General features: G+C 35.3%; 1 protein-coding gene across 2 annotated transcripts in view; it reads left to right on the top strand.

Moving 5' to 3' along the window:
- GCSAML (germinal center associated signaling and motility like) overlaps window positions 1–26,679 on the top strand; it is a 43,532-nt gene that overhangs the window by 1,295 nt on the left and 15,558 nt on the right. Inside the window, exons 2-3 of one of the 2 annotated variants that reach the window (XM_019438495.2) lie at window positions 6,556–6,615; window positions 12,563–12,612. In XM_019438495.2, the coding sequence (XP_019294040.2) occupies window positions 6,556–6,615; window positions 12,563–12,612 (110 nt within the window). The remainder of the gene's footprint in view (window positions 1–6,555; window positions 6,616–12,562; window positions 12,613–26,679) is intronic. The other variant, XM_019438496.2, reaches the window with a different exon arrangement.

Raw genomic sequence — 26,679 nt, forward strand, 5'->3', positions numbered from 1 at the left:
TCACAACACATAAATTATCATTTCTTTTTTTTTTTTTTTGTGATTGGAACAATTAAGATCTAGTCCCTTAGCAAGTTTGAAATTTACGATATAATCTTATTGATTATAATCACTATACTATTAGTTACATCTCCAGGACATATTTATGTATTCATTGCAAGTTTGGGCCCTTAAATAATATCTCCCTAATTCCCCACCCCCGGCCCTGGTAACCACCATTCTACTCTTGGTTTCTACTAATTTAGCTTTTTAAAATTGCACATATACGGGATATTTGTCTTTCTCTGTCTGGCTTATTTCACTTAGCATAATGCCCTCAAGGTCATGCCTTATATTATATAATACATAACATATATTATCTATCCATCTATCTATCCATCCATCCATCATCTGTCACATCTCCTCTATATACTTGTCTATTGATAGTCACTTAGATTGTTTCCACATCCTGAGTAGTGTAAGTCATTTTGCAATAAACATTGCAGTGCAGATATCTCTTTGATACCCTGTTTTCATTTCCTTTGGCTGTATATACAGAAGCGGGATTGTTGAATTATATGGTAGTTCAATTTTTAATTCAAAAATTGCTTTCCATAGTGGCTAGGTCAACTTACATTTCTACCAACAGTGTAAAAGGGTTCCGTTTTCTCTACATCCTTGCCAACACTTGATTTCTTCTTCTTGATGGTAGCTATTCTAACAGGTGTGAGGTGATATCTCATTGTGGTTTTGATTTGCATTCCCCCACTAATTAGTGACATGGGACATATTTTCATGGACCTATTGGCCATTTGTATGTCTTATTTGGAACAATGTCTATTTAGATCCTCTGCCCACTTTTTTTTGTTTATTTATTTTGAGGGAGAAATATTGGTTTTGAGAAAGTGGTTTTGATATGTGTTTCCCTAGTGATTAGTAATGTTGAGCACTATTTAATGTAACTTGGCCACTTGGTTGTGTTCTTTGACACAACTGCGTTAATCTGCCCATGGCAAAACTCTAATCACCTTACTCCTGTGTTTCAGTGGGCACATCCATTTCCCACTACCTAACATGTAAATTATATACCACTTGTTTTGCAATTTGAGGTCTTATATATTTTGTTTTACTAAGTCCCTCCTTCTTGTTCTCTTATCACTTTGGGCATTGCCTCCATCACTTGACTTAGCAACCAAACTCTAATCAACTTTTTTCTATTTACTAGGGAATCTCTCAAGGGTAATTGTTGCCTTGTCTCTGTGTCTCTCTAGAACTTAGCACAAAGCAAGGATTTAAAGAAAGTATAATTAATTTTGTTAAATATACTTTTCTGCTCTTTCTACCATAAATATGTTTTATGGACCTTATATCCTTATCAATCTGACCACTGGTTACTCTTTTAATTTTAAGCTTGTGTGCACTGGCTATCAGAACTCTTAGTCAAAAGCACATTTTCAACCATCTTTCCTTATCAAAATATTCATTCTTCAATGCCCTGGCCAAATGCTACATCTTACTTATCTCTGCCAGAAATTATCCTTTCACTTTTTTGTGACTTGTAAATGGTTTATGTGCATTTATGACGCTAACCACATTCTACCTAGTGTCATGATTATACATATACAAGTCTTTTAGATTATGGATCCTCTGATTACAATGACAGTGCCTTTAAAACCTGAAAAATCCCTGAAACTTGTGCTTATGCTCTATGGAAAGTAGGCTTTCTATATTTTTTTTTCTTTTGGCTGTTATGAAGAAGCATGTATAATTCTCATTCCAGAAAGATGATCTGCTTCAGAATACTGAGATTAAAAGGAGTTTTCCATTTTTAGTCGTGCCCCTTTTTGCATTGATTTTTAAATTTTATTTTTTAATGTTTATTTATTTTGAGAGAAAGAGTGGGGGAGGGAGATAAAGAGCAGTGGGGAGCAGAGAAAAAGGGAGAGAGTATTCCAAGCAGGCTCCATGCTGTCAGAACAGAGCCCAGTGTGGGGCTCAGTGTCACAAACCATGAGATCATGACCTGAACCAAAATCAAGAGTTGGACACTTAATTGACTGAGCCATGCAGGCACTCTGATAATAACACCATTTGAAACACGGGCACTTAACTCCACACCAGCTGTCTGGTCATAATGCAATTAAATTTGAAACTAAAGGGAAAATAATTCTAAAGAAGTTCTAAACTTGGGGAAGAAAACACACATGCAGATATTTGGCTCTTAGAGAGTTTGTGACTGCATAGATAAAATAATCTGCAGTCAGTGATTACTTCCAGGAGTCAGAGGATAAATGTTCATTGAATGATGTTCCTTGTGAACTACATAATTCCTGTGAGTGATTCACTGAGACAAAATATACACTATATAGCACAAGAACCTGAAAACAAGTAGTTAAAAAACAGCTATCACTGATTAATCACCTACCATGTTCTTTCTAGCTTATATGAATTGTTTCATTTTATCTTCACTACTAAATCTAGGATCTGGCAATATTCATACCCCTACTTTGAATACGGGGATATGGAATCAAAGAAACCAAGGAATGTATCCAGTACTATAGGAAAAGCAAGAAGGGATTTCCAAGGTGAAATTTATTGGGAACTATCTATTCCCTTTTTATCTAATTGTATGACCTCCAAGCAATGATGCTAATGTGCTTTCCAAAGCTCACCAATAATTTACTCAAATAATACAGGAACACTAATTCAAAGGGATACATGCACCCCTTTGTTTATAGCAACATTGTTTACAATAGCCAAGATATAGAGGCAACCCCAGTATCCATGGATTGATGAATGGATAAAGATGTGGTATGTATATACAATGGAATATTATTTAGCCACAAAAGAGAATGAAATCTTGCCATTTACAATGACATGGATGGAGCTAGAGAGTATTACGTTAAGCAAAATAAGTCAGAGAAAGACAAATACTATATGATTTCACTCATATATGGAATTTAAGAAACAAAACAAATGAGCCAATGGAAAAAAATAAGAGAGAGACAAATCAAGAAATGACCTCTTAATTATAGAGAGAAAAACTAATGGCTACCAGAGGAGAGGCAGGTGGGGGGATGGGTTACATCATTGTTGGGGATTAAGGAGTACACTTGTCTTGATGAGCACCAGGTAATATATGGAAGCATTGAATTAGTATATTGAAAATTTGAAATTAATATAATACTGTATATTAGGTAACTGAAATTAAAATAAAAACTTAAAAAAATCCAAATACTACTCATATATTCCACTTAAGTAATAGCTGTCTAAAGTTCCTTTGAACTGTTAGGGTTTTTTCCACTCTTGTTTATCCCTCTTGGAATTTATCTGTTGAAGAAATGATCTGGATTTTATTGGTTACATTTGTATGCTGTTGTTTCAAATATGTCTCTTATAAGTTGTAATTATAAACTGATGTTTATATCTAGCTTCTTGATCAAATCCAAGGTTGAAGTTGGCAGAGAGGGATACTCCATAGGCAGTTTGTAGACTTTCCTTAGGAGGTACATATTTTTTCCCTAACTTTACTAAGATATAATTGACAAAATTGTTTTGTAATGTAAAAAAAAAAATATTCTGGATAAATAAAAAAAATCACCAGTGAAAGGGGTGCTCTAGACAGAAATTACCTTATTTTACTTACTGGAATAAAATATCTCCCATGTCCAACCGTGCAACCCACATTTATTTGCCTGTTTATTTATTTCATGATCATAGTATATAAGGGTAATAATAACAACCACATCATACAGTAATTATAGAAAATAATGAGATAATCTTGTGAAATTCTTAAAGACTTTAAAAAAATGTTTATTTTTGAGAGAGAGAGAGAGAGAGAGAGAGAGAGAGAGAGAGAGAGACTATGAACCAGGGAGGGGCAGACAGAGAGGGAGACAGAGCATCCCAAGCAGGCTCTGTGCTGTCAGAGCAGAGCCTGACTCAGGGCTTGAACTCACAAGTTCTGAGATCATGACCTGAGCCAAAATCAAGAGTTGGATGCTCAACCAACTGAGCCACCCAGGTGTCCCTTGCACTTTGTTTTTCTGAGATATCTATTTTAAGTCATCATGTTTATTATGTGATAGTTCATACTATTTGTTTTTATCTCTGTAGCACTTATTCTATTTACTTATTTATTTATTTATTTATTTGTTTATTTATTTAAAGTGCGAGAGAGCAAGCAGAGGAGGGGCAGAGAGAGAGGGGAAGAGAGAGACTCCCAAGCAGGTTCCATGTTGTCAGCACAGAATGTGGGGCCCAATCTCATGACCCTGTGATCATGACCTGAACTGAAAGCGAGTTGGATACTTAACTGACTGAGCCACTCAGGCAACTCTCTGAAATGTGTTTTCATGTTCGTTTAATTCCCCTTTTCTTTTTACTTAATCGACTTTGCCAGATTTTTGCTCATCCTGCCAATTTTATCCTTTTCTAATATTTAGTTCTCTACCACATTTCTTTCCATAACTTTCCTTATTTCTTCTTTCTTTTTTCCAACTTCTTGAGATATCTGCTTACATTGTCATTTTCAATCATTTGTTTCCTCTTATGAATGTATTTTAACAGCTCATTTTCTTCACATTTCCCTTTATTTATATCCTGAAAATTGTCTTCTATGGCTTTCATATCATTTTAAGAATATTTCAGGAAATTTTCTTTATTGTTTCCTTCTTTAAAATAAGGATTAGTTATTACATTACAGTGCCTGACATATGTACATTTTTAGATATTTAATTTTTGATTTTCGATTTACTTCATAAAGAAATCAGGTGAAGGGGCACCTGGGTGGCTCAGTCGGTTAAGCGTCCGACTTCAACTCAGGTCACGATCTTGCAGTCTGTGAGTTCGAGCCCTGCGTCGGGCTCTGGGCTGATGGCTCAGAGCCTGGATCCTGCTTCGGATTCTGTGTCTCCCTCTCTCTCTGCCCCTCCCCTGTTCATGCTCTGTCTCTCTCTGTCTCAAAAATAAATAAACGTTAAAAAAATTAAAAAAAAAAGAAATCAAGTGAAAATTGTTGATTTTTTGGTATTTAGATTTCCTTTATGAAGTTATAATGTTTGAAACTTATGCCAAATATTTGGGAAGTAAAAAAAAAATTGTCAAAAAACACAGAAAGTATGGAAAAATCACGTTTGATCTCAACACTTTGACCAAGATACATTTTAAGGTTAATTTAATGTCTATTGTTTTAATTATTAGTTTTAATGATTCCTTAATTCAGCCAACAAATGTTTATGGCCTGACATTATCTAAATTTTGCTTGATTAAAGAAATACTTAGTGTACAGCAGAATTTAGTGTTCATTTATGTTCAGTAATAATGACATGGAATTTCAATTAGGTTCCTGCTAATGTTAAGGATTTTATGTTTTTTTTTTTTAACTTTAAAATGCAAACATGTCTTAGAAGGACAAGTCAGTGAACTATTAATAATCTCAAGGAGAATTGTTTTATAAGATTCTTCATTGGCCCATTTAGAAAAATGGAATTATGAGAAAACCAGGCTCTAGGGAAAAAGAAGAGAGCACATAGGACACTAAAATTAAATGTTGTCTGATTTGCAGTCTATGCTATTTGGTAATCATTACATCCAAATTTAACCGTTAGTGAATATTATCCAGAAATCTGTATGTCAGAACTTATCTCCACAAAGGACTCTTCTTCCAAAAATCTGATTTACTTTGTATTTAACAAATACATATGTATTCTATTCTTTGCTTACTGGTCAAATATGCCCATATATGATGATGATATTGAGCTTTTAAACATGAACACTGAGGAAAAGTCTTCTATAAATATTGATGGCAAGCAAGAGTGGGGATCTTGCTATCATAGTCTGGGATATTTTGCATACAATCTTCTATATAGAAGCAGGAGAACAGACACATGTTTGGGATGTGATAATATAGGAAAAGAAAACATTCAAAGAAATACGATTTGGACAACTGGTGTAGAAGAAAATTTGATTCACTGAATCACAAGCTTGGGTCTGTATCTCACTTTTATATAAGCAAGAAAGCCACTGATTTCTCTCACCTCAATTCCATCACTGAGTGCTTGCTTGATTCTTATAAGGATGATGATAGTTGGTGGGAAAACATCAAGAGTAATACGCACAACAAACTTCTCTGAAGGTGGGTGAGGATCATAATGTTCTGTATGTATATGTATGGCCAAACAGCAAGGCTTGAAGAATCTTGCTCTGGATCACATGGCCAAGGTTGATAGTGCTAGTATTCCACAGGGATGGATGCACCTGAGAAGCTGGTCTCCTCTGGTCATCCTAGAGAAGTCAAGCCTTTCTGTGGTTAGGATCTTTCTCTATTCTTGGCCCCTCCCACCACCTTCTGACAGGTCAGACTGTAGCCATTTCATCCTATTGTAGGCTTGGCCTCTTGTGGTTAATTTCTGAACTGCATTCTATATCTGTGACTGCCTGCCCTTTCTACAGGACAAAGAAGTTTGTCAAAAAGAAAAGGCAGACTTTGTTTTAACGGTAAGGAAAGCAAGAAAAGGGGGTGAAGACATTTGAAGGGAGATAAGAATCTCTTCTTTTCTATGTGTTTCCATCTAGTTGCCTGAGAAACAATCAAAAGAAGCACAAGAAAGTAAACCAACATGTGGAAAGAAAATGGTAAGAACACAGCATATCAGAGTATTTTTCTCTGAGATTTATCTCTGTCTCACAAGAGACTGAGAATCTCTGTCTCACAAAAGTTAACATCTTATTTGAGACCTCTTAGAGCTGGACAGAATGATAGAATTCTTTGGTCTTTGCCTCTAAGACTTGGCAGAAGTTTATTTGGAGACCCTAAAAATAATGGGCTATTGGTGCACATGTTTCATTTCTTCATGGTTATACAAAGTACATGCACAAACAAAACTGAAATAAAGGATGGTTATTTCAGGTTGGCTATTTACAATGGACACACTTCCAACTTATTCTTCACACTTAGAATAATTTTTGGGAAATATAAGTCTCATCATGCTTTTTCCTCGAGACCCTTCAATTGTTCTACACTGTATTCAGAATAAAATACAAACTCTTCATCGGGGACTACAATCCTATAAGGATTGACCCCTGCATGCCTCTCTACTCTCATTCCCCACTCCCCATCCTCAGCCATTATCTTCCAGGAATTCTTCTGTCATTTGATGTTCTTTAAGCCACCAAGCTCAGCCTGAAGTCAATGCCCTACTGTGCACTAGTACTGCTCTTTTAGCACTCATGGTTTTTATTTTCTGTCCTTATGCCTGAAAGTATCTCTTCCTGGAAATTTTGACTCTCACACTGTTCTCCCAAAAATGTCCTTAAGTACATGATGTGAGAACATTGCGTCCACACCCCATGGATTTCCTGTACTGCATTAAACCTTTCTATCAACTGGTAATCTTATATTTGTTAGTTTAGCTTTTTATAGTCCATGTGCTCTTTGAATCTCTGACCACTGCTTGACTTGCCATTGTCTCTCTGTTGCCCAACCTTTACAAGATACTCAAAGTAAAAAAAAAAAAAAAAAAAAAAAAGAGTGGAAAAACAACAGCTATCTCACACTGATAACTTGCCCCAGCTTATATAGAAAGAAACACCCTCCCTTCTTTGCTGACCATGGGATTTTCATATCTTTGTATTCAACCTCTTTCCTAATCATTGCGTCTCATCATCTGGGTTTTTATCTATGAGATGGTTTCTTTTTCTCTAAGTGTGAAAGAATGAGGGATTGAGGGGAAGGCCCATATTTGTTGGTGATATGAAATGATGTTTGGAGTAATTAGCCATTCCCTAAGTATTTAATTTACGCTTTCTTTTCACAGAGGAAAAGGTAGAGACAGTAGGGTGGCTATGCCGCCATTGTAATGAACTCCCCTTTATAGTGTGTGGCTGAAGAGGTGATGTTATTGAACCAAGATCCTTTTCTCAGGCTGCCACAAATACATTCTATACAACGCAAAGTCATTTAAATTCGGCTTTTGCTTTATCATGTCTGAAATGAGATCTATGCTACTGTTCTTTTCTAATTTTCCCTTTTAAAGGAATTGAAGTGTTGACATTTTCAAATACATGCAAGTTTTTATTATAAACAGACAATAACTAAATGAAGAAAAATGAAATGTTCTACGGTGTTCCCATCCAAATGATTTTTTTGAAGTTTTATTTTAATTCCAGTTAGTTAACATAGAGTGTTATATTAGTTTCAGGCATACAATATATTGATTCAATATTCTATAGATTACTCAGTGCTTATCATGCTAAGGGGGGACTTAATCCCCTTCATCTATTTCATTCATCCCCCACCCACCTCCCCTCTGGTAGCCATCAGTTTGCTGTCTATAGTTAATAGTCTGCTTCTTGGTTTGCCTTTTTTCTCTCTCTCTTTACCCTTTACTCATCTCTTTTGTTTCTTAAATTCCACATATGAGTGAGATCATGTGACATTTGTCTGATCAACTTATTTCACTTAGCATAATACTCTCTAGCTCCATCCATGTCATTGCAGATGAAAAGATTTCATTCTTTTTTTATGCCTGAGTAATATTCCATGGATATTTGGGCTTCCATATCTTGGCTATTGTAGATAATGCTTCTATAAACATCAGGGTGCATATATCCATTTGAATTTGTGTTTTTGTATCCTTTGGGTAAATACCTAGTAGTGTGATTGCTGGATCATCAGTGTAGTTCTATTTTGAACTTTTAGAGGAACCTCCAAACCATTTTCCAGAGTGACTGCAAATTTTATGAATAGGATTCAGAATTTTAACCAGTCAGCTTGGTGAGGAAGATTTCAATTGTTTTGACTACCCAAGTCAATTGTAATCATATATATAACATAAGACTTAAGTGGGCTAGAATTAAATTCAGTTTCATTTTTGGCTAGTTTGATAGGATGATGTTCTTTGAATGATGTTATGTTCTGTGCATCTTCCTGAGTCAGTTTTGGTTATCTTATTTTCACTAGAATATTATCATTTAATTCATTATTTTAAACATATGTTTAAGGATAGTATGAGCTCTTTCAAGTCACTTAGTTTTTTAAAATATAGTTTTATAGAGCTATAGTACCATAAAGTTCACACTGTTAGGTAAATTGTGTGATAAGTTTAGAAAAACATACATTCATGTCATCTCAATTAAGATATGGAATATTTTTATCACTTTTCCCCTCACCAGCAACCCCTGGCAACCACTGATCTGATTTCTGTTTTGCTTTTTTTCTCAAGATGTCACAGTATCATTGCTTTTATCATTATGAGGTTTTTATTTTTGCTTTCCTTATTTTTTCACTGTTGCTCTTCTAATTGCTTAGAATTCAAAACTTAAATTTTGTGTTTTCTATTTTTTTTCTTATTTAAAAATTGGACATGCATGAATATAAATTTTTCTCTAAATAATATTTTATCTATATGTATCCCATGTGTTGCTAAAGGAAATATTATTTTCCAACATTTTGTTACTTTGCTTTTTATGTTTTCTTGAATATGAGTTGTTTTTAATTCCAAATTTGTTTTCTATTTTTGATAATAAGTTCTGATTTTATTGCATTGTAATGTTATTTCTGCTTGTGGATTTTATCAAAGTTCTTTACCATCTATTGTGCCTGAACATTGAAACAAGTTACTTATATTCTTTAAATTGTGGTTTCTTCATATGGAAAATAATTTTAAAATTAAAAATACTGTAACTTTATATTGTAAAGGTAACATTTTAAAAATTAACATTCATACATTAGTACAATGCCTGAGTGGAACCAGCATTTGATAAGTATTAGTTAGCATTTTGTTTATTATGCCCCATAGACTTTGAAAATTACAATGACGGGTTTTTTAAGGGTCATACTTTTTGAAATTTATCTATTAGGAAAACTTGATGTTTAATTTTTTTTAATGTTTATTCATTAAACATTAAATGAGAGAGAGAGAGAGAGAGCAAGCAGGAGAGGGACAGAGAGAGAAAGGGACACAGAACCTGAAGAAGGCTCTAGGCTCTGAGCTGTCAGCCCAGAACCCGATGCGGGGCTTGAACTCACAGACTACGAGATCTTGACCTAAGCTGAAGGTAGCGCTTAACCAACTGAGCCACCCAGGTGCCCCAGGAAACTTGATTAATTATGTATTTCAGATATTCTCTGTTTTTATTTTTCTTGATTTTTTCTTGCTGTCTGAGAGAAATTAATCTACTACTACTTTGTTTCAGTTCGTGTTCATTTTTTTTTCTTTGCTTCATATTGATTCTATTTTGGTAAGTAATAGTTCATCACATTTGTAGGTATTTGTGGTTTTGTCTTTATCTATGTCATATCCTGTCCATCTTTGTTCTGAAATGAGAGCAGTTTATTGTCTTTATCTTGTAATGTGTGTGTAGACCCATGTGGTGGAAGGGTCAAGGTAGGTTGGGGAATAACAGGCAACTCCCTTGCAGGAAACAAAGAGGATAAAAGTGAGTATGTATTAACACTTAATATTGTCTGAACTAATTTCCACATATTAGGCTGCATTCGTTTTGCTTGGGCTACCATGATGAAGTTCCATAAACTGGGAAATTCAACAGAAATAAATTTTGTCACAATTCTTGATGCCTCAAATCCAAGATCAAAGTGCTAGGGAGTGAGTCTCTTCTCAGGCCTCTCACTTTGGCTTATATCCCTATCTTTTCCCTGTGTCTTCATATCATCTTTGCTCTATGACTATCTGTGTCCAAATTGCCTCTTCTTATAAGGACAAAACTCAAGTTAGATGAATTATGGCCAGACCTTCAACCACAGAGCTGGCTGCACAGGTTAGATTCATCATTCAACAACTTCTTTATAACACAACTTTGCATTTTATAAAATTGAAATGTGGTTTTACAGTTATCTTCTGATTTGTTCTTTTTTCCTAAAGAATTCATAGGTTTTATATCCCCTCAATACTAATATATTTGACAATACCCATTTTCATTTATTGGAGAGTCATAGGATTCTTGTAATCCTATTTTCCTCACCATTTTGTGGGCTTGCCTTCAGATGGAAGTTTGGGCTACCTTAAACTCACCTCACTGATGAAGTAGTTTCACAATGTTTTCCTCATGGATGTTTTAGAATTTATCATTATTCTTGAAGTGCAGAATCTATTGCATATCTCAATATTCCATGTGATTTGTGTTTGTTCTCCATAAAATCAATTTTCAGGCTGAAGTCTTTATTTCAGGTATCTTATTGTATCTTTGAATGGTTTTGTTTCATTTATGTGGTTCTCATCTCCAAGATTAACTATTCTGTATGTATGACATCATCTCTTTATGTTTTATTTTCCTTTCTCTAACCATACTACATTCTCATTTTCTACAAGTTAATGTTTATTTCAAGCATATGCTGCTGGCTTGTTTTAGAAATAATTGATTTTACATATTGATGCTTTTAGTGCTGTTTTAATCTCTCTAAATATTTTATCGTTTCTTTCAATTGTTTTCCTGCTTTATGCTAGCCACTTACTTTATCCATTTATTATTTTTAATAATAATTAACATATTACATCTATCTGCCTTTAATATATTTTCTGCTTTCTTTTTATTATTATTATTATTATTATTATTATTATTTTATCTAATTTATGTTTGCAACTTTGTGCTTAGTGTTTTGAATGGAAGTAGGTGAGATAACATGGTGTGTGTGTACCTTTGTGTATTTCTTTAGGGAAGATACAAAGGAGAAATAAGCTAAGATTCAGGCTTTGCTTTTGGTATGTTGTCTCAGACTGCCTCCTCACCAAAAATTCTTCCTCTGCAGTGGGCACATCTCTGTTCTGTGTATATTGCCCTCTTTGAGGTGGGCAGGTCATTACAAAATTCTTTGTCTACATTTTCCCTCAAGTTTATGAGACTGGGAGACAGAGAAATAGTAGACCATGTGTTGGTACTCAATCTCCTTTTAGCCACTCACTCCCTGTTCTGGTGTGGAATCGTGTCACTGTAGAGATAATCTCTATTTCTCTCATCACCAGTCTGCACTTATTAATTTAGGTCATTGTAAATTTGTGTTCTGAATTTTTTGGACCTGCTTATTTACCTTCACTTTTTTTTTTTTTACCTTATTTACCTCCCTCATCAAGAACAACAGAGAAATAAATTGCCTTTCAATATTCTCCCTCAAATTGTTCCAACTTTCACTATATTGCACATATGTTCCACATACATATGATATTATACCTAGTATGATGGTCTAGTAATTCTTTAAGTTTCATAAAATATGGAGTTTTATTCTCTGCTTCTTATTTTTTTGCTAGACTTTGGGTTTTTCTTTCCTGCTTCATTGAGTTAAAATTGACAAAATTTTAAAATACTTAAAGCAAATGTGATTTATGTATACCTTGTGAAAAGAACCCCCCTCATCAACTTAATTAACATAACCATCAACTCTCACAGTGCTATCAGCTCTATTTCATGGTTTTTCAGAAACAAAGTAAGCAGGATTTAATTTCAATTAACACATGAATTCTAAATCTACCAATGACTTTATGTTAAGAGCAGTGAAACATTTCCTTCAAGTGTGTTTTCAGCTTCAGATAACTGGAGTGTATCATGTTATTATCTCTTTCCTTTGTAGGCAGGAAATGGCTACATTTGAGAGAGAAAATCCAGTTCAAGATAAGAAAAGTAAGTCATTGCTTCATGATATTTTTCATACAAGGGAAGTTGTAAGTTTAAACACCTAAAGTGGTTCTGATACTATGTTAGACAGGATTGAAGGAAGCGCTGCTTGGTGTCACTATTATTATTATTATTATTATTATTATTTTGCCTAATAAAACTGATCTTATTACTTTTTGTATGACAGTAATGCTTTATTTATGATTTATTTTGTTTTATTTATATTGTTTTCCTTAGATTTTTACTTTTTTTACACTTTTGTAGTCATTTTTTTATTAAAGATATAATTTATTTACCTTGTTAAAAATCTAATAATCCAAAGACTGTTGACCAAATGACATGTAACATACAGGAAAAAAAAAAAACAACAACACATGCTTAGCTATATGCCCTATTAGAAATATTTAAGTTTTTCTCGGGTAGCCTGAATTTCTTTTTTTTTTCTTGTGAATTGTACTTTTTTTTTTTATTTATTAGGTTTTTTTGAAAATTCTAGTATATTTAACATACAGTGGTATATTAGTTTCAGGTGTACAATATAGTGATTCAACAATTCTATACATTACCCAGTGCTCATCATGACAAGTTACTTTTTTAAAACAAAATATGAAACTTATTGCCAAATTGGCTTCCATACAAAACCCAGTGCTCATCCCAACAGGTGCCTTCTTCAATTTCCATCACCCACTTACCCCTCCCTCCCACCACCACCCCCATTCTCAGTTTTTAAGAGTCTCTTATTGTTTGCCTCCTTCCCTGTCTGTAAATTTTTTTTTCCACTACCTTCCCCAATGGTCTTCTGTTAAGTTTCTCAGGATCCACATAAGAGTGAAAACATATGGTATCTGTGTTTCTCTGTATGGCTTATTTCACTTAGCATCACAATCTCCAGTTCCATCCACGTTGCTACAAAGGGCCATATTTCATTCTTTCTCATTGCCACGTAGTACTCCATTGTTATATAAACCACAATTTCTTTATCCATTCATCAGTTGATGGACATTTAGGCTCTTTCCATAATTTGGCTATTGTTGAGAGTGCTGCTATAAACATTGGGGTACAAGTGCCCCTATGCATCAGTACTCCTGTATCCCTTGGGTAAATTCCTAGCAGTGCTACTGCTGGGTCATAGGGTAGGTCTATTTTTAATTTTCTAAGGAACCTCCACACTGTTTTCCAGAGTGGCTGCACCAATTTGCATTCCCAGCAACAGTGCAAGAGGGTTCCCGTTTCTCCACATCCTCTCTATAGTCTCCTGATTTGTTCATTTTGGCCACTCTGACTGGCGTGAGGTGATATCTGAGTGTGGTTTTGATTTGTATTTCCCTGATGAGGAGCGACGTTGAGCATCTTTTCGTGTGCCTGTTGGCCATCTGGATGTCTTCTTTAGAGAAGTGTCTATTTATGTTTTCTGCCCATTTCTTCACTGGGTTATTTGTTTTTCGGGTGTGGAGTTTGGTGAGCTCTTTATAGATTTTGGATACTAGCCCTTTGTCCAATATGTCATTTGCAAATATCTTTTCCCATTCCGTTGGTTGCCTTTTAGTTTTGTTGGTTGTTTCCTTTGCTGTGCATAAGCTTTTTATCTTCATAAGGTCCCAGTAGTTCATTTTTGCTTTTAATTCCCTTGTCTTTGGGGATGTGTCTAGTAAGAGATTGCTACGGCTGAGGTCAGAGAGGTCTTTTCCTGCTTTCTCCTCTAGGGTTTTGATGGTTTCCTGTCTCACATTCAGGCCCTTCATCCATTTTGAGTTTATTTTTGTGAATGGTGTGAGAAAGTGGTCTAGTTTCAACCTTCTGCATGTTGCTGTCCAGTTCTCCCAGCACCATTTGTTAAAGAGACTGTCTTTTTTCCATTGGATGTTCTTTCCTGCTTTGTCAAAGATTAGTTGGCCATACGTTTGTGGGTCTAGTTCTGGGGTTTCTATTCTATTCCATTGGTCTATGTGTCTGTTTTTGTGCCAATACCATGCTGTCTTGATGATGACAGCTTTGTAGTCGAGGCTAAAGTCTGGGATTGTGATGCCTCCTGCTTTGGTCTTCTTGTTCAAAATTACTTTGGCTATTCGGGGCCTTTTGTGGTTCCATATGATTTTTAGGATTGCTTGTTCAAGTTTCGAGAAGAATGCTGGTGCAATTTTGATTGGGATTGCATTGAATGTGTAGATAGCTTTGGGTAGTATTGACATTTTGACAATATTTATTCTTCCAATCCATGAGCATGGAATGTCGTTCCATTTCTTTATATCTTCTTCAATTACCTTCATAAACTTTCTATAGTTTTCAGCACACAGATCTTTTACATCTTTGGTTGGATTTATTCCTAGGTATTTTATGCTTCTTGGTGCAATTGTGAATGGGATCAGTTTCTTTATTTGTCTTTCTGTTGCTTCATTGTTACTGTATAAGGATGAAACTGATTTCTGTACATTGATTTTGTATCCTGCAACTTTGCTGAATTCATGTATCAGTTCTAGCAGACATTTGGCGGAGTCTATTGGATTTTCCATGTATAATATCTCATCTGCAAAAAGTGAAAGCTTGACTTCATCCTTGCCAATTTTGATGCCTTTGATTTCCTTTTGTTGTCTGATTGCTGATGCTAGAACTTCCAACACTATGTTAAACAACAGCGGTGAGAGTGGGCATCCCTGTCGTGTTCCTGATCTCAGGGAAAAAGCTCTCAGTTTTCCCGATTGAGGATGATGTTAGCTGTGGGCGTTTCATAAATGGCTTTTTTGATGTTTAAGTATGTTCCTTCTATCCCGACTTTCTCAAGGGTTTTTATTAATAAAGGGTGCTGAATTTTGTCAAAGGCCCTTTCTGCATCGATTGACAGGATCATATGGTTCTTATCTTTTTATTCATGTGATGTATCACGTTGATTGATTTGCGAATGTTGAGCCTGCCCTGCATCCCAGGAATGAATCCCACTTGATCATGGTGAATAATTCTTTTTATATGCTGTTGAATTCGATTTGCTAGCATCTTATTGAGAATTTTTGCATCCATATCCATCAGGGATATTGGCCTGTAGTTCCCTTTTTTGGCTGGGTCGCTAGTTTGGGAATCAAAGTAATGCTAGCTTCATAGAATAAGTCTGGAAGGTTTCCTTCCCTTTCTATGTTTTGGAACAGCTTGAGAAAGATAGGCAATATATCTACTTTAAATGTCTGGTACAATTCCCCAGGGAAGCCGTCTGGTCCTGGAGTCTTATTGGGAGATTTTTGATAACTGATTCAATATATTCGCTGGTTATGGCTCTAGTCAAGTTTTTTATTTCTTCCTGTTTGAGTTTTGGAAGTGTGTGGGTGCTTAGGAATTTGTTCATTTCTTCCAGGTTGTCCAGTTTGTTGCCATGTAATTTTTCATAGTATTCCCTGATAATTGCTTGTATCTCTGAGGGATTGGTTGTAATAATTCCATTTTCATTCATGATTTTATCTATTTGTGTCATCTCCCTTTTCTTTTTGAGGAACCTGGCTAGAGGTTTATCTTTTATTTATTTATTTTTTTTTCAAAAAAACACCTTTTGGTTTCATTGATCTGTTCTACAGGTTTTTTTTTTTTAGATTCTATATTGTTTACTTCTGCTCTGATCTTCATTATTTCTCTTCTTCTGCTGGGTTTGGTGTATCTTTGCTGTTCTGCTTGTATTTCCTTTAGGTGTGCTGTTAGATTTTGTATTTGGGATTTTTCTTGTTTCTGGAAATAGGCCTGGATTGCAGTGTATTCTCCTCTCAGGACTGCCTTCGCTGCATCCCAAAGCATTTAAATTGCTATATTTTGATTTTCATTTGTTTCCATATATTGTTTAATTTCTTCCCTTATTGCCTGGTTGACCCATTTATTCTTTAGTAGGGTGTTCTTTAACCTCCATGCTTTTGGAGGTTTTCCAGACTTTTTCCTGTGGTTGATTTCAAGTTTCATAGCATTGTTGTCTGAAAGTGTGCATGGTACGATCTCAATTCTTATATACTTATGAAGGGCTGTTTTGTGACCCAGTATGAATATATCTTGCAGAATGTTTCATGTGCACTGGAGAAGAAAGTGCATTCTGTTGCTTTGTAGTGCAGAGTTCTACATATATCTGTCATGTCCATATGATCCAATGTATCATTTATGGGCCTTGTTTCTTTATTGATCCCGTGTCAAGATGATGTAACCATTACTGTAAGTGGAGTATTAAAGCCCCCTTCAATTGCCACATTCTTATCAATAAGGTTGGTTTGTTTGTGATTATTTGTTTATATATTTGCAGGCTCCTGTATTCAGCGCATAGACATTTATAATTGTTCGCTATTCCTGATGGATAGACCCTGTAATTATTACATAGTGCCCTTCTTCATCTCTTGTTACAGCCTTTAATTTAAAGTCTAGTTTGTCTGATATAAGTATGGCTACTCCAGCTTTCTTTGGACTTCCAGTGGCATGGTAGATAGTTCTCCATCCCCTCACTTTCAATCTGAAGGTGTCCTCAGGTCTAAAATGAGTCTCTTGTAGACAGCAATTAAATGAGTCTTGTTTTTTTATCCATTCTGATACCCTATGTCTTTTGGTTGGAGCATTTAGTGCATTTACATTTGGTGTTATTATTGAAAGATATGGATAGAGTCATTGTGATGTCTGTAGGTTTCATGCTTGTAGTGATGTCTCTGGTACTTTGTGGTCCTTACAACATTTCACTCACAGAATCCCCCTTAGGATCTCTTGTAGGGCTGGTTTAGTGGTGATGAATTCCTTCAGTTATTGTTTGTTTGGGAACACCTTTATCTGTCCTTCTATTCTGAATGACAGACTTGCTGGATAAAGGATTCTTGGCTGCATATTTTTTCTGTTCATCACATTGAAGATTTCCTGCCATTCCTTTCTGGCCTGCCAAGTTTCATTAGATAGGTCTGCCCCTACTCTTATGGGTCTCCCTTTATAAGTTAGATCATGTTTATCCCTAGGTGCTTTCAGAATTCTCTTTTTATCCTTGTATTTTGCCAGTTTCACTATGATATGTCGTGCAGAAGATCAATTCAAGTCTGAAGGGAGTTCTCTGTTCCTCTTGGATTTCACTGCCTTTTTACTTCCCCAGATCAGGGAAGTTCACAGCTATGATTTTTTTAAAATATGCCTTCAGCCCCTTTGTCTCTCTCTTCTCCTGGAATTCCTATGACATGAATATTGTTCCCTTTTATTGCATCACTTAGTTCTCTAATGCTCCCCTCATACTCCTGGATTTTTTAATCTCTTTTTCTCAGCTTCTTCTTTTTCCATAGTTTTATCTTCTAATTCACCTATTCTGTCCTCTGCATCTTCAATCCTGCTGTGGCCGCCTCCATTTTATTTTGCACCTAATTTATAGCATTTTTTAATTCATCATGACTATTTTTTAGTCCTTGATCTCTGTAGCAATAGATTCTCTGCTGTCTTCTATGCTTTTTTCAAGCCCAGCAATTAATTTTATGACTATTATTCCAAATTCTTATTCCATTATATTGCTTAAATCGTTTTTTATGTATTCGTTAGCTGTCACTACTTCCAGAAGTTTCTTTTGAGGAGGATTCTTCCATTTCATCATTTTGGCTAATTTTCTTTCCCTTATGCATTTTAAAAGCTTGTGTCCTCTACACCTGCAAGCACTTTCATATTAAAAGAGGGCCATAGACTGTCCATGGCCTGGCCCTTCAAGAGGTGTTTTTTGGGGATTGTTACTTGCTCTCTGTTGTTGTGACTTTGGTTATTTATTACCCTATTCTTAGTAATATTTTGTACCCCCCCCCAGGTGTGCTTTGATTTGTTCCTTGGAATAGCCCTAGTGTTAATCCAGGTAATGCTGCATCACTTGTAGGTAGTAACTGTCTGTAGGGTCTGTGCCACTCTGGTGGATATGCAGTTACTCAGTACAAGGGGGCATGGTTTGATGTTTTCTGGACCCACCTCCACTATGGGCCCAGGGAGTGACCCCTGAGGCCCTGCCTTGATGGTGGTGGTGGTGGGGTGGGGGGAATGGTGATTTCCCATTCTCTTTTCCATGGAGCCAGACCCAGTAGACACTGAATCATTCTCACTGTGCCAGTGGGTGCAGACGGGGGAGGCCTTCTCACTCCACCAATTCCCCTGACCCTGTGCTTGGCTAGGATTCAACATCCCACTCTGTGCTCTGGCACTGGGGAAGTGCCTCTCTGTGTGGCGATATGTGGTCTCAGCTGGCTTTGTCTGTGCAGCCGCATGTCAGGGAGGACTGCCTCCCTGTGGACTGAGCCACAGCCCTCACCGCCACCAGCCCCCAGGGTGGCAGACACAGGTAGGCTTTGTCTTTTCCCACAACACTGCAGAGAAATGGTGGCCTTATCCTCCTGCAGACTGAGCCCTCTTCCCAACCACTGCACCTAGGGGTGGCAGAGGCAGGCAGGTTCTGTGCTATCATGCAGACCTCAGAGAGCGAACCACTTTCTTCAGCTGTGGACTGAGTTTCTGACCTACAACCTCATCCAGGCCTGGCTCCCCACTTCCCCAGGTGTGTGAATATGGAGCTGGCCCCAGTCCGAAGAAAATCCCCGCAGTTAGAGATCATATCCCTCTCAGTCTCAGTCCAAGGTCTTTCTCGTGTCTAGATATGGTTCGACAATTCCCTATCTGCTCTTTCTCTTCCCTTTGTTTCTCTGCAGAAGGGGATCCCTCCCCTCTACGCCCATGCAGCCTTTTTTATCTCCTCCAGTTCACAATCACCCACCTATCTTTTCTCTAGTTTTCCCATTTTCTTCCTAGTAGATTCAGTCTCTTTTCCTCCCAGGCTCTGGTGTTCAAAGTCCTTTGGCTTCTACACTTCTTTGTTTGAGGGACACGGGACAGATGGATCCCCCTGTCTCTCTGCCATTTGGGGCAAGCATATCCCCTCACAAGTATATTTCTTAATAAACATCACCTGCTTCATTCATCCTTTCATCCACCACCCCTCTGGTAACCATCAGTTTATTCTTTATAGTTAACAATGTTTCTTGGTTTGCCTCTCTCTCTCCTCTCTCTCCTTTTTTGTTCCTAGTTCACTAGTTTTGTTAAATTCCATGTATGAGTGAAGTCATATGACATTTGCCTTTCTCTGACTGACTTATTTTCTTAGCATAATACTCTCTAGTTTCATTCATGTCATTGCAAATGGCAAAATTTCATTCTTGTTTTACTACTGAATAATATTCTATTGCATATATATACATATATATGAATAATATTCTATAGAATAAAATAAAATAGAATAATATTCTATTGCACATATATACATATTATATGTATATATGTTGCTTGGGTGCTTCCATAACTTAGCTATAGTAAATAATGCTGCTATAAACATAGGAATACATGTATCCCTTTGAAATTGTTTTTGTATTTTTGGGTAAATGACCAGTAGTGTGATTACTGGGTTATAAGGTAGTTCTATTTTTAACTTTTTGAGGAACATCCATACTATTTTCCAGAGTCACTGTGCCAGTTTGCATTCCCACCAATAGTGTAAAAGTGTTCCTTTTTCCCCACATTGTCATCAACACCTGTTGTTTCCCGTGCTGTTAATTTTAACCATTCTGACTGGTGTGAAGTGATACCTCATTTAGTTTTGGTTTGTATTCTCCTATGATGAGTGATGTTGAGCATATTCTCATGTGTCTATTGGTTATCTGTATGTGCTTTCTGCACAAATATCTATTCAGTTCCCTTGTCCATTTTTGTAATTGATTGTTTTTGGTGTTGATTTGTGTAAGTTCTTTACACATTTTGGATATTAAATCTTTATATATAAGGTACATCATTTGCAAATGTCTTGTCCTATTGAATTGGTTTCCTTTTTGTTTTGCTGATGGCTACCTTTGCAAAAACTTTTGTTTTTTTTTTCCAAAAAGTTTTGGTGTAGTTACTCCTAACTCTTTGATTCAACATAGTACTGGAAGTACTAGCCACAATAATCAAACAAGAGAAAGAAATAAAAGACATCCAAATTGATGAGGAATACGTAAAACTTTCATTTGCAGATAATGTGACACTATATATAGAAAACCCTGAAGACTCTATCAAAAACTAGTAGAACTGATAAATTAATTCTGTAAATTTGCAAAATTCAAAATTAGTATACAGAAATCTGCTGCATTTCTATGCACTAATAATGAAGTAGAAGAAAGATAAATTAAAGAAAAAGAACAATACCATTTACATTTGCACTAAAGAGAATAATATATCTTAGAATAAACTGAACCAAGGAGGTTAAAAACCTGGACTCTGAAAACCATAAAACACTGAGGGAATAAATTGAAGATAACAAATAAATGGAAAGGATATTCCATGTTTATGGATTGTGAGAACCAGTATTGTTAAAAGGTACACATTACCCAAAACAATCTACAGATTTAAGGAAATCCTCATCAAAATGCCAAAGTTTCCACAAAACTAGAACAAATAACAAAATTTGTATGGAACCAGGAAAGACCCTGAATAGCCAAAGCAACTTTGAAAAAGAACAAAACCAGAAATATTACAATGTCAGATTCTAAGTTATACTACAAAGCTGTAGTAATCAAAACAGTATAGTACTGGCATAAAAATAGACACATGATCAATGGAACAGAATAAAGACCCCAGTAATAAATCCACACTTACACAGTCAATTAATCTATGATAAAGCAGCAAGAATATGTAATTGGAAAAAGTCTTTTTAACAAATGACGTTGGGAAAACTGGACAGCAACATGTGAGAGAATGAAATTGGACCACTTCTTTACACCATACACGCACACACACACACACACACACACACACAGCTCAAATGAATGAAAGACCGAAATGTGAGACCTGGAACCATAAAACACAGAAACAAGAAAACACAGGCAGTCACTCCTTTGACATTGGTCATATACACATTTCTTTTTAAAAGATATGTTTTATCTGACAAGGGAAACAAAAGCAAAATTAAACTATTTTATATGATTTATTTATACTTTATAAATAAATATATATATATTTATATATAATATATATAAATATATATATTTATTATTATATATTATATATATATTTATTATTATATATTATATATATAAATATATATATTTATTTATAAATATAGTTATATACTTTATAAACTTCTATGGGAAGTAATTAACCTAAATCCTGCTGATTTTAATTTATGTATAGGTGTTTTAAATAGGACCATTTTGAATATGAGCTTGTGTTATGTGTTTCTTTTTTATTTTCCTTTTCTTTTTTGTTTTGGGCTAGTCTTCACTTTTTTGATATAGTATCCAGGTGCAGTAATCATGTTAACTTCTCAGAATAAACAGTTATGAACAACAATATGTTTGTGGGACAGACATATCTGAAACAAACTCACTTCTTATAGCTATTCTTCAACTGTCTTCTCATTTTACAACCAAGAGTGTTAAAAAAATTGTGTAGCTTCATCATTTGAAACTTTGCATTTCTTAATCACCTCTCAGCTCATGGTGATATACTTATGGTACTACTGTTTCATTGAACACATTTATGGGCTATGAAATAAATGTATTTCATTAAACCTCATCACAGCCATAAATAGAATAACATATTTTGAAAAGCATCATAGTGCATTACACATAAAATTGTCTTATATGACAATTATATTGATTGTATGTCTATGTAAATGATTGTACTAAAGTATGGTATAAAATATATGTCTAACTGTGTGTTTTGTTTAAAAAAATATGAATGCCTCTGCCAAAATGTAACTACAGAGTCTAAAGGACAATTGTCAATGTTAGTTTCAATTATCTTATCTCTAGAACTTACAAACATTGCTCAACATCTCCCTCTTAACATCATTCCTTCCTCCATTTCTCTGACCTCTACACTCTCTTAGGTCACAGTAACCTTTATGCTACCTGACACTGCCCTTTCTTGGGGACACCTAAAATTCTGGTGTCCTTCAGTAATCCAGCTTTGGATTTTTTTCTACTTTCATGAAGATTTGTGTCTGATTAATCTTTCTTCTTGTAGTCTTTGGTAGAATTTTCTGGTGAAGCTATCTAGGGCGATGACATTTATTTAAAAACTTCTTTGCATACAGATAAAAATGCTTCTGTGATTACAGACTATTCTTATTTTCTGTTTCATCTTGTCAGCCTTACAAGTTCCATTTCTCATTAAATTGGTCTCTTTCAATTAAAATTTTAAAGTCTTAAATCTTACAATTGTTATTATATCTCTGTATGTATTTAATGTTTACAGGGTCTATAGTGGTGCTTCTTGCTCATTTCTAATGTTTCTGTGTGTGGATGCATGTGTGTGTGCTTTCCATCTGTTTTTTAATTAATCAGTTTTGCTAGTGCTCATTCATTTCATTAATAGTTTTATGAAATCAAATTTTGTATTAGTCCTCTACCACAGGAGAATCTCTTTCTGGGTCCAATTTAAAGTGGTATATGGCTTACTCAAAATCAAAGAAACTCACAAAATAGTCTGCTGTTTTGACAGCAAACAGATGCAAAATGATTTGGATGGGTTTACCCTGAAATAATTCAGAAAATTCACTGAGATGCTGGCTCTTTCATTTTCCTTAGACATGCATTTAAAGTAACCTATGGTACCTGACCCTTCCTGTTCACCTACACTTAGCTTTATGTTCTCCATGTAGTAGGCCAATATTATGTCCTGTGGATATATGAAATGATCAATATTTCTGCAAAGCATATTTTCACCAAAAGACAGAAATTGATAGAGCCCGGAAGTACACTAATGTAGCTGTGCTGATGTCCCTCCACGTAAAATAAAATGCATGTTAGATGTCTGTCATTGTATTACTTTACTCAAGTAAACAGACCTCAATTGAAGTAGTAAATGTGATTGAACTTGCCATTTCATTGAATTTGTGAAAATGTCCAAAAAGGGAAATTAAATGGGGAAGTTGGGGATTTATGAGTGTACTTTTGATGAGCACCTCTTGCATGGAATTTTTGATTCACTGTATTGTACACCTGCAACTAATATTACACTGTATGTTAACTACCTGGAAATTAAATAAAAACTTAAAAAAAATCACCACCTTTATATCTTTTCCTGATTTCCTTAGGGAAGATACACTGCTGTTGATTAGTTTGTTTACATTCCATTTGGACTAGGTCACCGGAGAACAGGAGAAACAATGTGATGCTGCTGCCCATTGTTAACATAACTATTTTACCTATGTTTTCATGGTGTGGCGAAATTCACAGGATGTGTTTATGAATCCTTTCCACTCATTCTGAAACAAGTACAGGGAAGAAAATATTTTCTCCTTTACTCTGACTAGTGGGCTAAGGTACGAAGCAGATCCTTTCAAAGCAATTTCATTCGGCCTTTTGACCAAATTTATTTGGTCTTGAATTACAAATGATTGTCTCATGATCTCTGTTTATGTGCTTCAGAAGCAATAAGTTTATAGCTCAATCTTTATACTCCTCATTCTTTCCATAATGGCCTGTTGAAGTGTTTATGCTGGCCTTTTCCACTTGGGGAACTGCAAGTTAACTTTAACAAACTCTTTGCTGTGCGTGCTGTGGACCACTTGTGTCTCATATTTCAATACCATTGTTATCCTCTCTACTTCCAAACAAAACCAGGTGATAAAACTAAAACCAGGTTTTCATATTTTGGAGAGTTTGTTACCTTCAATCATTCATGGAACCAACTTTTGCGGTTCGGTCATAAATATTGGGTTGAACTGCAGAAAAGACATTGCAGTTCACTAACATCTCACAAATAATAGGACTACCAGACTTCCTAAAAAGGAAACAAACAGCGAGTTAATTTTGTGTTTCAGAAAGCAATATAATGCTCATGGTATAAGGGACTTGGGAAAAAGATTTTTTTTGTGCTATTTTATGAAATGTGGGGGATGGATGAGCAGGTTACATTAATATATTTTCTTTAAGGGGCTCCCGGGTGGCTCAGTCAGTTAAACATCCGACTTCAGCACAGGTCATGATCTCACAGCTTGTGAGTTGGAGCCCCATGTCGGGCTCTGTGTTGACAGCTCAGAAACTGGAGCCTGCTTTGGATTCTGTGTCTCCCCCTCTCTCTGCCCCTCCTCTGCTCATGTTCTGTCTGTCTGTCTCTCTCTCTAAAAAATAAATAAACATTAAATATATATGTATATATTTACTTTAATGTTCATATAGTCCCAAATCTTGAGATATTTTTGTTTTTTTCAATACTAAGGAATACATGTGTGGTAGGCAGAATTAAGGCCCCAAAGATATCCAATTTAAATCTGAATTATTTTTTCTTTAATATGAAAAAAAGGGATTTTTGAGGATATAATTAAGAATCTTAAAATGGGGAGAGTATCCTGGATTTTTTTCTTTTTAGTTTTTTATTTTAATTCCAGTTAGTTAACATACAATGTAATATTAGTTTCAGGTGTAAAATTTAGTGATTCATCACTTACGTATGACACCCAGTTCTCATTTCAAGTGCCCTCCTTAATAACCATCACCCATAGAACCCATCCTGCTACCCACTTCCCCTCCAGCGACTCTCAATTTGTTCTCTATAGTTAAGAGTCTGTTTGCTGATTTGAACCTTTTTTCCAAAACCCCTACATTCATCATTTTTTTTTAATTCCACGTATGAGTGAAATCATATATATACCACATGTTCTTTATCCATCCTTTGTCCATCCAGTTGATGGACACTTGACTGCTTCCATGTTTTGGCTATTGTAGGTAATATTGCTATAAACATTGGGATGCATGTATTCATTTGAACTGGTGTTTTTGCAATCTTTGGGTAAATACCCAGTAGTGGGATTGCTGGATCATAGGGTAGTTATACTTTTAACTTTTTCAGAAACCACCATACAGTTTTCCAGAGTGGCTGTGCCAGTTTGCATTCCCACCAACACTGTAAGAGGGTTCCCCTTTCTCCACAACCTCCCCAACACCTGTTGTTTCTTGTGTTGTTAATTTTAGCTATTCTGACAATGGCAAGGTGATATCTAATTGGAGTTTTGATTTACATTTCCCTAATGATAAGTCATGATGAGCATCTTTTCATGTGTCTTTTGGCCATCTGGATGTCTTCTTTGGAGAAATGTCTGTTCATGCCTTCTGCTCATTTTTAATTGGATTATTTGTTTTTTGGGTGCTGAATTTTATAAGTTCATTATATATTTTGGATACTAATCCTTTATTGGTTAAGTCATTTGCAAATATTTTCTCTTATTCCCTAAGATTTTTATGTCTTTGGGTCTCACATTTAGGTCTTTCATCCCCATTTTGAATTTATTTTTGTGTACGGTATAAGAAAGCAGTACAGTTTCTTTTTCTTTTTTTTTTTTTTTAATGTTACTGTCCAGTTTCCCAACACCATTTGTTGAAGATACTGTCTTTTTCTCATTGGATATTATTTCCTGATTTTGTGAAAATAATTGACCACATAATTGTGGACTTATTTCTGGGCTTTCTATTTTGTTCCATTGATCTATGTGTCTATTTTTGTGCCAGTACCATATTGTTTGCATTACTATAGCTCTGTGATATAACTTGAAGTCCAGATTGTGTTGCCTCCAGCTTTGCTTTTCTTTTTCAAAATTGCTGTGGATATTCAGGTTCTTTTATGGCTTCATACAAATTTTAAAATTGTTCATTACAGTTCTGTGAAAAATGTTAGTATTTTGATAAGGATTACCTTGATAGATTGCTTTGGGTAGTATAGACATTTGAACAATATTTGTTCTTCCAATCCACTAGCATAGAATGTCTTTCCATTTCTTTGTGTTCTTTTCAATTTCTTTCACTAGTGTTTTATAGTTTAAGAGTACAGGTCTTTTACCTCTTTGGTTAGGTCTATTCCTAAGTATCTTATTATTTTCAGTGCAATTCTAAATGGGATTGACTCCTTAATTTCTTTTTCTGCAGCTTCATTATTGATTATAGAAATGCAACAGATTTCTGTACAGGGGTTTTGCATCCTGTGACATTACTGAATTTGTTCATCAGTCCTAGCAGTTTTTTGGATGAGCCTTTCAAGTTTTCTATATAGGGCATCATGTCATCTGAAGATAGTGAAAGTTTTTACTTCTTCCTT

The sequence above is a fragment of the Panthera pardus genome, unplaced genomic scaffold (genome assembly GCF_024362965.1).
Source record: "Panthera pardus isolate Hobbes unplaced genomic scaffold, ASM2436296v1 HiC_scaffold_1, whole genome shotgun sequence".
NCBI classification, from domain to species: domain Eukaryota; kingdom Metazoa; phylum Chordata; class Mammalia; order Carnivora; family Felidae; genus Panthera; species Panthera pardus.